Consider the following 12,969-nt stretch of genomic DNA (forward strand, 5'->3'; position numbering starts at 1 on the left):
TGATGAGAAGTAATACTCAGTGATGGTGATCAATACAGCACAAGGAGCCAATCAGTTGAGCTGCAGATGAGATAATGCATCTGCTGCACCTACTGGATAGACATAACCTGTAAGTGAAAGTGAAACTGTGACAGAGAAGTCAGATCTCCGCCCCTTCCCATGCAGAACGTGGAGCTGTAATGTACAGGAATAAAGACGTGATTTCAGGACCGGCTGCGCGGCAAACGAGGAGTTTCCTTTTATCCCGCTAAAAGCTTGTTTAAAGGTAAAGTCAGCACTCCCTGTGACATCTACAAATCTCTGCAAACAGACAATCCCCAACACAGAGCCACAGGTATAAAAACACAGCAATTTATTCCAGGATTCCAGCTATGATTGGTCGGCGGGGAAGGGGGCGGGGGTTTATAGGAGTGGAATGGTTCCGGAAGTCTCTCTCCCCCTCAGCTTCTCTTCTTCTTCTTCTCTCCGGCCGATCCGACGTTCCAGTAATAGAGCAGCTGAGAGAAGATCAGCCCATTGCAGGCCGAGGAGACCATGTAGGTGACGGCCATCAGATGGTCTCCGGTCTCCTGGAAACAACGGCAAGGAGAAATGAGAGAGGCGGTGTACACCCCACCCAGTATCTACAGAACACCTCCCACCGCGACACGTCTACAATACGCCTCCCTCCGCACCATGTCTACAGAACACCTCCCACCGCAACACGTCTACAATACGCCTCCCTCCGCACCGCGACACGTCTACAGAACTCCTTCCACCGCACCGTGACACGTCTACAGAACTCCTCCCACCGCACCGTGACACGTCTACAGAACTCCTCCCACCGCAACGTGACACGTCTACAGAACTCCTCCCACCGCAACGTGACACGTCTACAGAACTCCTCCCACCGCACCGTGACACGTCTACAGAACTCCTCCCACCGCGACATGTCTACAATACATCTCCACAGCACCGCAACACGTCTACAGAGCGCCTCCCACTGCACCGCGACACGTCTACAATACACCTCACACCGCACCGACACATGTCTACAATACACCTCACACCACACGTCTCCATCATGTGGCCCGGTACACCTCCCACCACACGTCTCCATCGTGTGGCCCGGTACACCCCACCACATGTCTCCCAACACACGGCCCGATACACTTCTCCAATACGTGGCCCAGTACACCCCCCACCACGCCGCAACACGTCTCCAACACACAGCCGGGACACCTCCCGCCACACGTCTCCAACACACAGCCCGGGACACCTCCCGCCACACGTCTCCAACACACTGCCCGGGACACCTCCCGCCACACGTCTCCAACACACAGCCCGGGACACCTCCGCCACACGTCTCCAACACACAGCCCGGGACACCTCCCGCCACACGTCTCTCCAATACACAGCCCGGTGCAGTACCCAGTATACCCCCCACCACACACAATGCAATCATTCTCTTACCTGGATGGAGGTGAATATTCGAGCCAGAGAGCCCAGAAATAAAAGTGCTACTGTGACGGCTGATAACTGACCCGTGTGACCGTTCTTGTAGTTAGTCATTGCTTGGATAAGCTGTAAGAGAAATGTGGGCGTTACCTACCATTCTGTGGGTGGCCCCTCCCCCACTGCAGGTTTAAAGGGACACAAGAAATGAACTCCGGGGTACTCACCCTACTAATAATAATTGCCGGAACATTCGTGGCCTGGAGCATTGTGACCACCGCCATGGGGACAACCGGACACAGCAGGACAGCTACTATGGAGAAGTATATACCGAGGAACAGGATTCCTGGAGGAGAAGAGAGTGCGGGGGTGAGTCAGGGAGGGGGAGAGAGCAGGGAGAGGCGAGAAGAGAGGGAGTGGGGAGAGAGAGAGAGGGAGGGGGCAGAGAGTCAGGACGAGGGGAGAGAGCAGGAGGGAGAGTCAGGAGGGAGAGAGTCAGGATGAGGAGAGAGAGCGGGGGGGGGGGAAGAGTCAGGGAGAGAAGAGGAGAGAGAGCAGGGGGGGAGCACGTCAAGGAGAGAGAGCAGGGGGGGGGAGCGCGTCAAGGAGAGAGAGCAGGGGGGGCTCGTCGGGGAGGAGATAGAGCGGGGGGAAGAGTCAGGGAGAGGAGAGAGAGCGGGGGGGGGGGGGGGGAAAGAGTCAGGGAGAGGAGAGAGAGCGGGGGGGGGGTAAGAGTCAGGGAGAGGAGAGAGAGCGGGGGGGGGGTAAGAGTCAGGGAGAGGAGAGAGAGCGGGGGGGGGGGGAAGAGTCAGGGAGAGGAGAGCGGGGGGGGGGGGGGAAGAGTCAGGGAGAGGAGAGAGAGCGGGGGGGGGGGGGGGGGGAAGAGTCAGGGAGAGGAGAGAGAGGGGGGGGGGGGGAAGAGTCAGGGAGAGGAGAGAGAGCGGGGGGGGGGGGGAAGAGTCAGGGAGAGGAGAGAGAGCGGGGGGGGGGGGAAAATCAGGGAGAGGAGAGAGAGCGGGAGCGGGGAAAGAGTCAGGGAGAGGAGAGAGAGCGGGGGGGGGGGGGGGGGGGAGAGCGGGGGGGGGAAGAGTCAGGGAGAGGAGAGAGAGCGGGGGGGGGGGGAGAGTCAGGGAGAGGAGAGAGAGCGGGGGGGGAGAGTCAGGGAGAGGAGAGAGAGCGGGGGGGGAGAGTCAGGGAGAGGAGAGAGAGCGGGGGGGAGAGTCAGGGAGAGGAGAGAGAGCGGGGGGGGAGAGTCAGGGAGAGGAGAGAGAGCGGGGGGGGAGAGTCAGGGAGAGGAGAGAGAGCGGGGGGGAGAGTCAGGGAGAGGAGAGAGAGCGGGGGGGGGAGACACAGGGAGAGGAGAGAGAGCGGGGGGGGAGACACAGGGAGAGGAGTGAGAGCGGGGGGGGGGGGAGAGTCAGGGAGAGGAGAGAGAGCGGGGGGGGGGGGGAGAGTCAGGGAGAGGAGAGAGAGCGGGGGGGGGGGGGAGAGTCAGGGAGAGGAGAGAGCGGGGGGGGGGGGAGAGTCAGGGAGAGGAGAGAGAGCGGGGGGGGGGGGAGAGTCAGGGAGAGGAGAGAGAGCAAGGGGAAGAGTCAGGGAGAGGAGAGAGAGCAAGGGGAAGAGTCAGGGAGAGGAGAGAGAGCGGGGGGAGCGAGTCAGGGAGAGGGAGAGAGAGCGGGGGGAGCGAGTCAGGGAGAGGAGAGAGAGCGGGGGGAGCGAGTCAGGGAGAGGAGGAGAGAGCGGGGGGAGCGAGTCAGGGAGAGGAGAGAGAGCGGGGGGGGGGGGCGAGTCAGGAAAAGGAAAGGAGCAGTGGGGAGCGAGTCAGGAAAAGGAGAGAGAGCAGGGGGAAGCGAGTCAGGGAGAGGAGAGACAGCAGGGGGGGGGGGGGTCGAGTCAGGAAGAGGAGAGAGAGCAGGGGGGAGCGTGTCAGGGAGAGGAGAGGAGAGACAGCAGGGGGGAGCGAGTCAGGGAGAGGAGAGGAGAGACAGCAGGGGGGAGCGAGTCAGGGAGAGGAGAGACAGCAGGGGGAAGCGAGTCAGGAAGAGGAGAGAGAGCAGGGGGGAGCGAGTCAGGAAGAGGAGAGAGAGCAGGGGGGAGCGAGTCAGGGAGAGGAGAGAGAGCAGGGGGGAGCGAGTCAGGGAGAGGAGAGAGAGCAGGGGGGAGTGAGTCAGGGAGAGGAGAGGAGAGAGAGCAGGGGGAGCGAGGGAGAGGAGAGGAGAGAGAGCAGGGGGGAGCGAGTCAGAGAGAGGAGAGAGAGCAGGGGGGAGCGAGTCAGGGAGAGGAGAGAGAGCAGGGGGAGCGAATCAGGGAGAGGAGAGACAGCAGGGGGAAGCGAGTCAGGAAGAGGAGAGAGAGCAGGGGGGAGCGAGTCAGGAAGAGGAGAGAGAGCAGGGGGGAGCGAGTCAGGAAGAGGAGAGAGAGCAGGGGGGAGCGAGTCAGGGAGAGGGAGAGAGAGCAGGGGGAGCGAGTCAGGGAGAGGAGAGAGAGCAGGGGGGAGCGAGTCAGGGAGAGGAGAGAGAGCAGGGGGGAGCGAGTCAGGGAGGGGAGAGGAGAGAGAGCAGGGGGGAGCGAGTCAGGGAAAGGAAAGGAGAGAGGAAAGGAGAGAGAGCAGGGGGGAGCGAGTCAGGGAGAGGAGAGGAGAGAGAGCAGGGGGGAGCGAGTCAGGAAGAGGAGAGGAGAGAGAGCAGGGGGAGCGAGTCAGGGAGAGGAGAGGAGAGAGAGCAGGGAGGAGCGAGTGAGGGAGAGGAGAGAAGAGACAGCAGGGAGGAGCGAGTGAGGGAGAGGAGAGAAGAGACAGCAGGGGGGAGCGAGTCAGGGAGAGAAGAGACAGCAGGGGGGAGCGAGTCACAGAGAGGAGAGAAGAGACAGCAGGGAGGAGCGAGTGAGGGAGAGGAGAGAGAGCAGGGGGGAGCGAGTGAGGGAGAGGAGAGAGAGCAGGGGGGAGCGAGTGAGGGAGAGGAGAGAGAGCAGGGGGGAGCGAGTGAGGGAGAGGAGAGGAGAGAGAGCAGGGGGAGCGAGTGAGGGAGAGGAGAGGAGAGAGAGCAGGGGGGAGCGAGTGAGGGAGAGGAGAGGAGAGAGAGCAGGGGGGAGCGAGTGAGGGAGAGGAGAGAGAGCAGGGGGGAGCGAGTGAGGGAGAGGAGAGAGAGCAGGGGGAGCGAGTGAGGGAGAGAGAGAGAGAGCAGGGGGAGCGAGTGAGGGAGAGGAGAGGAGAGAGAGCAGGGGGGAGCGAGTGAGGGAGAGGAGAGCGAGGGAGAGGAGAGAGAGCAGGGGGAGCGAGTCAGGGAGAGGAGAGGAGAGAAAGCAGGGGGGAGCGAGTCAGGGAGAGGGGAGAGAGCAGGGGGGAGCGAGTCAGGGAGAGGAGAGGGAGAGAGCAGGGGGAGCGAGTGAGGGAGAGGAGAGAGAGCAGGGGGGAGCGAGTGAGGGAGAGGAGAGAGAGCAGGGGGGAGCGAGTGAGGGAGAGGAGAGGAGAGAGAGCAGGGGGGAGCGAGTGAGGGAGAGGAGAGAGAGCAGGGGGGAGCGAGTGAGGGAGAGGAGAGGAGAGAGAGCAGGGGGGAGCGAGTGAGGGAGAGGAGAGAGAGCAGGGGGGAGCGAGTGAGGGAGAGGAGAGGAGAGAGAGCAGGGGGGAGCGAGTGAGGGAGAGGAGAGAGAGCAGGGGGGAGCGAGTGAGGGAGAGGAGAGAGAGCAGGGGGGAGCGAGTCAGGGAGAGGAGAGGAGAGAGAGCAGGGGGGAGCGAGTCAGGGAGAGGAGAGGAGAGAGAGCAGGGGGGAGCGAGTCAGGGAGAGGAGAGGAGAGAGAGCAGGGGGGAGCGAGTCAGGGAGAGGAGAGGAGAGAGAGCAGGGGGGAGCGAGTCAGGGAGAGGAGAGGAGAGAGAGCAGGGGGGAGCGAGTCAGGGAGAGGAGAGAGAGCAGGGGGGAGCGAGTCAGGGAGAGGAGAGAGAGCAGGGGGGAGCGAGTCAGGGAGAGGAGAGAGAGCAGGGGGGAGCGAGTCAGGGAGAGGAGAGAGAGCAGGGGGGAGCGAGTCAGGGAGAGGAGAGAGAGCAGGGGGGAGCGAGTCAGGGAGAGGAGAGAGAGCAGGGGGGAGCGAGTCAGGGAGAGGAGAGAGAGCAGGGGGGAGCGAGTCAGGGAGAGGAGAGAGAGCAGGGGGGAGCGAGTCAGGGAGAGGAGAGAGAGCAGGGGGGAGCGAGTCAGGGAGAGGAGAGGAGAGAAAGCAGGGGGAGCGAGTCAGGGAGAGGGGAGAGAGCAGGGGGGAGCGAGTCAGGGAGAGGAGAGGAGAGAAAGCAGGGGGGAGCGAGTCAGGGAGAGGAGAGGAGAGAGAGCAGGGGGGAGCGAGTCAGGGAGAGGAGAGAGAGCAGGGGGGAGCGAGTCAGGGAGAGGAGAGAGAGCAGGGGGGAGCGAGTCAGGGAGAGGAGAGAAAGCAGGGGGGAGCGAGTCAGGGAGAGGGGAGAGAGCAGGGGGGAGCGAGTCAGGGAGAGGAGAGAGCAGGGGGGAGCGAGTCAGGGAGAGAGGAGAGAAAGCAGGGGGGAGCGAGTCAGGGAGAGGAGAGGAGAGAAAGCAGGGGGGAGCGAGTCAGGGAGAGGAGAGGAGAGAGAGCAGGGGGGAGCGAGTCAGGGAGAGGAGAGGAGAGAGAGCAGGGGGGAGCGAGTCAGGGAGAGGAGAGAGAGCGGGGGGCGAGTCAGGGAGAGGAGAGAGAGCAGGGGGGAGCGAGTCAGGGAGAGGAGAGAGAGCAGGGGGAGCGAGTCAGGGAGAGGAGAGGAGAGAGAGCAGGGGGGAGCGAGTCAGGGAGAGGAGAGGAGAGAGAGCGGGGGGCGAGTCAGGGAGAGGAGAGGAGAGAGAGCAGGGGGGAGCGAGTCAGGGAGAGGAGAGAGAGCGGGGGGCGAGTCAGGGAGAGGAGAGGAGAGAGAGCGGGGGGCGAGTCAGGGAGAGGAGAGGAGAGAGAGCGGGGGGCGAGTCAGGGAAAGGAGAGAGAGCGGGGGGCGAGTCAGGGAAAGGAGAGAGAGCAGAGGGGGAGCGAGTCAGAGAGATAGCGGGGGGGGGGGGGGAGCGAGTCAGGGAGAGGAGAGAGAGCAGGGAGAAGCGTCAGGGAGAGGAGAAGAGGAGAGAGAGCGGGGGGCACCAGGGAGGGCAGAGGAGAGAGAGCAGAGGGAGTGTCAGGGGGAGGAGAGTGAGCGGGGGGGGGGGCGCCAGGGAGGGTAGAGAGAGCAGTGGGGAGTGTCAAGGAGAGGAGAGAATATGGAGGGGAGTGTCAGGGACCATACCCAGGTTTGTGCGGCTCCCCAGGTGCTGGATGAGGAATCCGATGATCAGAGTCTGGAGGAGGAGGAAGAGGACCTCCCCCCAGGCACTAGGACAGAGGAGGAGGATGGTATTAGTCCATGGAGCGGTCATCTTTCCCAATGGAACACACAGGGAGCAGTGGAGGAAACTTCCAGGATCTCAGAGTCATCCGGCTGCTCCTGAAATGAAGAGCCCCCAATACAGGAGCCCCCCAGTGGTGGTGGGGGAGGGGTCTCACCTGAAGGGGAAGCTGCGAGTGATGCTGTACACCATGGTCCCGGTCAGTGCTAGCAGTTCCAGGAGGACGGAGTGGAAGTTCAGCCCCTCGGCGGTGCCGGATCTCAGCAGTTTGATGATCTGTGGGGACCTTTACTGGGCGACAGAGGAAGACAGGCTGAAAGAGAGGCAGACGGTCCATGGAGGGACTGGAAGGATTACAGGGGGTCACAGCACCGGGGGGGGGGGGGGGGGCACACAGTCTGAGCTCTGCACTCCCTACACTTACTGCATACCCCAACTGGATCCCAGGAAGTGCAGACATTCCATGGATGTTCATCGTACCCCGACACTTGTACTTTTTACCTGTTACTCCTCATTTAGATAGTAGTGCACTTCCTGTGCCTAGGCACTCCTGATATTGGGTCACTTCCTGTGCCTAGGCACTCCTGATATTGGGTCACTTCCTGTGCCTAGGCACTCCTGATATTGGGTCACTTCCTGTGCCTAGGCACTCCTGATATTGGGTCACTATCTGTACTGGGGCACTCCTGATATTGCATTTCCTGTCCCTAGGCACTCCTGATACTGGGGAACATCCTGTACCTAGAAAAGCCTAATATTAAGCCATTTCCTAAACAGTAAGAGTCTTGATATCATTGCACTTCCTGTGCCTAGGCACCCCTGTTCTGTATCCTCATAGCTGTACATCTGCAGTGTGAGGTCATCTAAGGCACTGCTGCCTCTGACTGCTGGTGATATGGCGGCTGCACTAGTTACTGTTCTCCTTGCTGGAGGGGAAGGTGTACCTGAGGACCTGCAGTGCCGGGATCTCCCAGCTTCATCTATGAGGGAGGCGAGGAGGGTGTCGGATTGTCGGAAATGAATGGCCGTGAACCCGGGGGGGGGGGGCGATGACTCACCCATCACAGAGCCGGCGATGATCCCGAACCCCAGAACCTTACTGAGCAGAATCTTCAGACACGGGACTGGAGGGGGAGACAGAAACAGATGTCATGTGATGTCCTTCCAGGGGATAGCAGTCAGTTTAGTATTTGACGATGGGGGAGGGGGCAGTGATCAGGGGCAGGTGATGGGGGGAGGGGGCAGTGATCAGGGGCAGGTGATGGGGGGAGGGGTTCAGTGTTCAGGGGCAGGTGATGGGGGGAGGGGTTCAGGGGCAGGCGATGGGGGAAGGGGTTCAGTGTTCAGGGGCAGGCGATGGGGGGAGGGGTTCAGTGTTCAGGGGCAGGGGCGATGGGGGGAGGGGTTCAGTGTTCAGGGGCAGGTGATGGGGGGAGGGGTTCAGGGGCAGGCGATGGGGGAAGGGGGTCAGTGAACAGGGGCAGGCGATGGGGGGAGGGGTTCAGTGTTCAGGGGCAGGCGATGGGGGGAGGGGTTCAGTGTTCAGGGGCAGGTGATGGGGGGAGGGGTTCAGGGGCAGGCGATGGGGGTCAGTGAACAGGGGCAGGCGATGGGGGGAGGGGTTCAGTGTTCAGGGGCAGGCGATGGGGGGAGGGGTTCAGTGTTCAGGGGCAGGCGATGGGGGAAGGGGGTCAGTGAACAGGGGCAGGCGATGGGGGGAGGGGGGGTCAGTGAACAGGGGCAGGCGATGGGGGGAGGGGGGGTCAGTGAACAGGGGCAGGCGATGGGGGGAGGGGGGGTCAGTGAACAGGGGCAGGCGATGCGGGGAGGGGGGGTCAGTGAACAGGGGCAGGCGATGCGGGGAGGGGGGGGTCAGTGAACAGGGGCAGGCGATGCGGGGAGGGGGGGTCAGTGAACAGGGGCAGGCGATGCGGGGAGGGGGGGTCAGTGATCAGGGGCAGGCGATGAGGGGAGGGGGTCAGTGATCAGGGGCAGGCGATGGGGGGAGGGAGGACAGTGATCAGGGGCAGCGATGGGGGGAGGGAGGACAGTGATCAGGGGCAGGCGATGGGGGGGGGGGGCAGGTGATGGGGGGAGGGGGCAGTGATCAGGGGCAGGTGATGGGGGGGGTCAGTGATCAGGGGCAGGCGATGGGGGGAGGGGGGGTCAGTGAACAGGGGCAGGCGATGGGGGGAGGGGGGGTCAGTGAACAGGGGCAGGCGATGCGGGGAGGGGGGGTCAGTGATCAGGGGCAGGCGATGCGGGGAGGGGGGGTCAGTGAACAGGGGCAGGCGATGAGGGGAGGGGGTCAGTGATCAGGGGCAGGCGATGGGGGGAGGGAGGACAGTGATCAGGGGCAGCGATGGGGGGAGGGAGGACAGTGATCAGGGGCAGGCGATGGGGGGGGGGGCAGGTGATGGGGGGAGGGGGCAGTGATCAGGGGCAGGCGATGAGGGGGGGGGGGCAGTGATCAGGGGCAGGCGATGAGGGGGGGGGGGGGCAGTGATCAGGGGCAGGCGATGGGGGGGAGGGGTCAGTGAACAGGGGCAGGCGATGGGGGGGAGGGGTCAGTGAACAGGGGCAGGCGATGGGGGGAGGGGGCAGGTGATGGGGGGAGGGGTCAGTGAACAGGGGCAGGCGATGGGGGGGAGGGGTCAGTGAACAGGGGCAGGCGATGGGGGGAGGGGGCAGGTGATGGGGGGAGGGGGCAGTGATCAGGGGCAGGTGATGGGGGGGGTCAGTGATCAGAGGCAGGTGATGGGGGAGGGGGCAGTTGAGGACGGGGGGTAGGTACCGTGCAGTAGGTTGTACTGGAGGAAGAACTGATCGTAGCAGCTCTCGGGAAGGACTCCCGGGACCAGGACACCTCTAAGCACCTCCATCTTGCCCGGGACCCCGCTTATTTCCGGGTCCAATGGTCGGACACTCCGAGGTTGACGTCAGTTCCCTTCCCGACCGGAAGCTGGATTTCCGCCACGTCAAGTTAGGGAAAAGGAGCCCCGCCCCTTACGGCAATTCTCTTGAGGTGCTGACCCCGCCCACAACAGCCTGTCTAGTGCTGACAAGCGCAATGTAAGGACCCCGCCTCCTAGAACTCTACGTCCCCACCCACTGAGTAGGCGGGACCACGTATGGGACAGTGCAGCTGTCCGCTATCCCGGAACATGCTTTCTGGCCCCGCCCCTGGCCGGATACCACCGTTTCTAGGGTAACCAGTGCGTCAGAAAGGCGGGAAAAGCCCCCTGAGAGGGATGTGATGGAGGGAGAAGACAGTGATGGGGAGGATGGAGGAAGATGGAAGGCAGATAGAGGCGGCCTGATAGAAGGGACCAGCTGTGGTACAACAAGATGGCCGCCATCCTCCAGGCCTGGGCCGCCGTCCTGGAATAATGGCCTCCAGTCAGCGACAAATTCCTCAGCTGGCAGACGGCGGTCGGGGTCGGATCATCCATCAACACATGAAGTATGTGGAGTCGGAGGAGGACGTCACCGAGGAAATATGGCGGAGAGCCAGGATTGTGCGGGGCGGGGGTTGGGCACTGGACACGTCAACAAATCCACCATCAGGGGAGGGTATGAGAGCCGTAGCCGCCAATACCACAGCCGGGGTACCAACAACTTCCACCATCGGGACTCCTCTACCTTCCAAAACCAAGGACTAGAAGAGAACCAACCGCCAACCAGGGACGACTCTGATAGGACATCATCTCACAGCAATTCCCCGCCCCTTTCCGAGCTGTGCGCCGGAACGGTCGCCCTCTGTTCGCTCTACTACGTCCGCCTGAAGAAGGAACGACGGCTGAGGGACTCGGAGCGCCGGAGACGACTTTTCCTCTTCCGCCGCTCCAAAGCACGGGAGCGCCTCCGCTTCGCCGCCATGTGGGCCTCTAGGTTGTTATCCGCGGAAGGGCGACCCCCGGAGGAAAGTCAGGAGTCTCGGGTTTGGAATGCCGCCATAGAAAAGACCTTCTCGCGCTTCGACTGGACAGAGAGCTTCCGCATGACGAAACCCACCTTCGACTTCCTGTGCAACCAGCTGCGACCGGTCGTTCACAGGATGGACGCCGGCATGCACCAAGCGATCCCGGTGGAAGTACGGTTGGCGGTGACGCTGTGGCACCTGGGTTCCTCCTGCAATTTCCAGACGATGGAGGAGATCTTCGGGCTCTCTTGTTCCACCATAGTTAGGGTCATCCGCGACGTGTGCGAGGCAGTGGCGTCCATCCTTGCCCCTACTTTGATTTCCGTCCCTCAAGGAGACGTTCTTCAAGAGACGCTTAAAGGGTTTGAACGCCGTTACGGTCTAGCGCAGGTAGCCGGGGTGGTCGGGACCCTACATGTAGCCATCGGTCCCTCTAATGACTCTACGGGACAGTTCTACAACACCAAAGGTTGGCGTTCTGTGGTTCTCCAAGCGGTGGTGGACCCCGATTTCTGCTTTTGGGACTTGAACGTCGGCTGTCCTGGTAGCTTATCAGATTCTCAGGTTTTGGTGGCCTCGGAGCTCTATGAGCGCGGCACAGAAGGAACTCTGTTCCCCAGCACCACCAAGAACGTGAACGGCGTTGAGGTGCCCATCCATTTGTTGGGGTCACGTTCTTACCCCCTCCTCCCGTGGCTTATGACGCCCCTCACCAAAGAATCAACTGCAGCCGATGTGGAGCTGAACCGGCGCTTTGCGTCTGCCCTGACCTTGACTCAGATAGCCTTTGGGCGCCTCAAGAGCCGTTGGCGTTGCCTGTTAAAGAGCAGCCATGTGGACCTCTCCTTCTTGCCGATTCTGGTCACCGCTTGCTGCGTTCTTCATAATATCTGTGAGGGCCGTAGAGAACCTTTTGAGGATCACTGGCTGGAGGAGGCCTCCGAAGAGGAACTAGAGCAACCTAGTGAGGTGGAGGAAGATGATGTGGAGATGGAGGGCGTGGCCGAGGAGATACGGACCGCTCTAGCAAGAGGTGTACGAACTTGACACGTGACCGATGGAGGCCAGTGACTGGCAACGCCCTAAGTTGGCTTTTTTCTTTTAATTACTTTGTATGTTCGTATTTTAGACTCTTATGTGTGATTATTAGAATGAAGAGTTGGTTCAAATGATGACTTGTGTTGTGGAAAATAAATTTCGTCTTCGTGATCGAATCTTTCAAAACCTGGCTTTTGGAACCATTTTATCAACTAAAAAAGAAGAAATGCAAAGCCAATGGGGGCAGAGGCTATGCTGGCAAAGTGAAAAAGTAGGGGGTATGCTGCTTTCTATGCCTGAAACTGGAAGAGCCGGTGGGGGACGCCAGCAGGGGCTCCGCCTATACCCCATAACTGCACGAGTCCAAAGGACATTCAAATGCTTGCAACTTTATCTAGACAACTTAAAGCTGAAGCAGGTATGTAATTTATGCCATCATTACCTTGGTCCAGCAAGGTAACTATGGATGTGCCATACCTGTGGGATCTGAAAATCCATGCGGTAGTCTCCACCACTACAGTGATTGCGCCTGTCTTCTGGGTCAATGAATGCTACGCACTCTCTGATTGGAGGTGGAGAAGCAGAGAGGTGATGTCATGATCTCCACCTGGTGCAATGAGGGAATGCCTTGCATTCATTGAGAAACACACAAGGCGTCCTGTGAATGTCAGTCATGTTGACTTGAGTGATCTCCAGTGTTCATGCCAGTGGCCTCTCTGTTTCTGGGCCTCCAGGTAGCTGCAGATCCCCTAACCTCCCACAATGCTTCCCAGTTCCAATGCCAGTGGTTCCGAACCACTGGGCCATGGTTTCTTTATTTCTGGGCCTCCAAATAACCATAGTGCCTCCCAGTTCCCATGCCAGTAGTTCTCCACCACTGGTTTGTGACCTTCAGCTAGCTGCAGATCCCCTTTTTCTATGCCTCTAGCTGGCTGAAGATCCCCTAACCTCCCGCAGTGCCTTCCAGTTCCCATGCCAGTGGTGCTCAACCACTGGGCCATGGCCTTCCTATTTCTGGGCCTCCAGATAGCTGCAGATCCCCAAACCTCCCACAGTGCCTCCCAGCTCCCATGCCAGTAGTTTTCAACCACTGGTTTGTGGCCTCCAGCCAGCTGCAAATCTCCTAACCTCCTGCAATGCCTTCCAGTTCCCATGCTAGTGGTTCTCAACCACTGGGCCATGGCGTCCCTATTTCTGGGCCTCCAGCTAACTGCAGATCCC

The 12,969-nt window shown here is 61.1% G+C and overlaps 2 protein-coding genes across 2 annotated transcripts; one reads left to right on the plus strand and one right to left on the minus strand.

Moving 5' to 3' along the window:
- Window positions 1–329: 329 nt before the first annotated feature.
- MPDU1 (mannose-P-dolichol utilization defect 1) lies at window positions 330–9,720 on the minus strand. The gene is made up of 7 exons (XM_089660232.1): window positions 9,583–9,720; window positions 7,843–7,912; window positions 6,946–7,074; window positions 6,689–6,774; window positions 1,662–1,780; window positions 1,453–1,563; window positions 330–569 (listed from the first exon to the last, which is right to left on the minus strand). The coding sequence occupies exons 1-7, from the start codon at window positions 9,668–9,670 to the stop codon at window positions 441–443; spliced, it is 732 nt and encodes a 243-aa protein (XP_089516358.1). The 5' UTR covers window positions 9,671–9,720; the 3' UTR covers window positions 330–440.
- Window positions 9,721–9,827: 107 nt separating this feature from the next.
- Window positions 9,828–11,882, plus strand: LOC149438116 (uncharacterized). Its single transcript, XM_089660231.1, has one exon. The coding sequence runs from the start codon at window positions 10,045–10,047 to the stop codon at window positions 11,755–11,757; it is 1,713 nt and encodes a 570-aa protein (XP_089516357.1). The 5' UTR covers window positions 9,828–10,044; the 3' UTR covers window positions 11,758–11,882.
- The last annotated feature ends 1,087 nt before the right edge of the window (window positions 11,883–12,969 follow it).

Source organism: Staurois parvus, unplaced genomic scaffold (assembly GCF_062004578.1).
Source record: "Staurois parvus isolate SC_StPar_1 unplaced genomic scaffold, SC_StPar_1.0 ptg001219l, whole genome shotgun sequence".
In the NCBI taxonomy this organism is placed as follows: Eukaryota; Metazoa; Chordata; class Amphibia; order Anura; family Ranidae; genus Staurois; species Staurois parvus.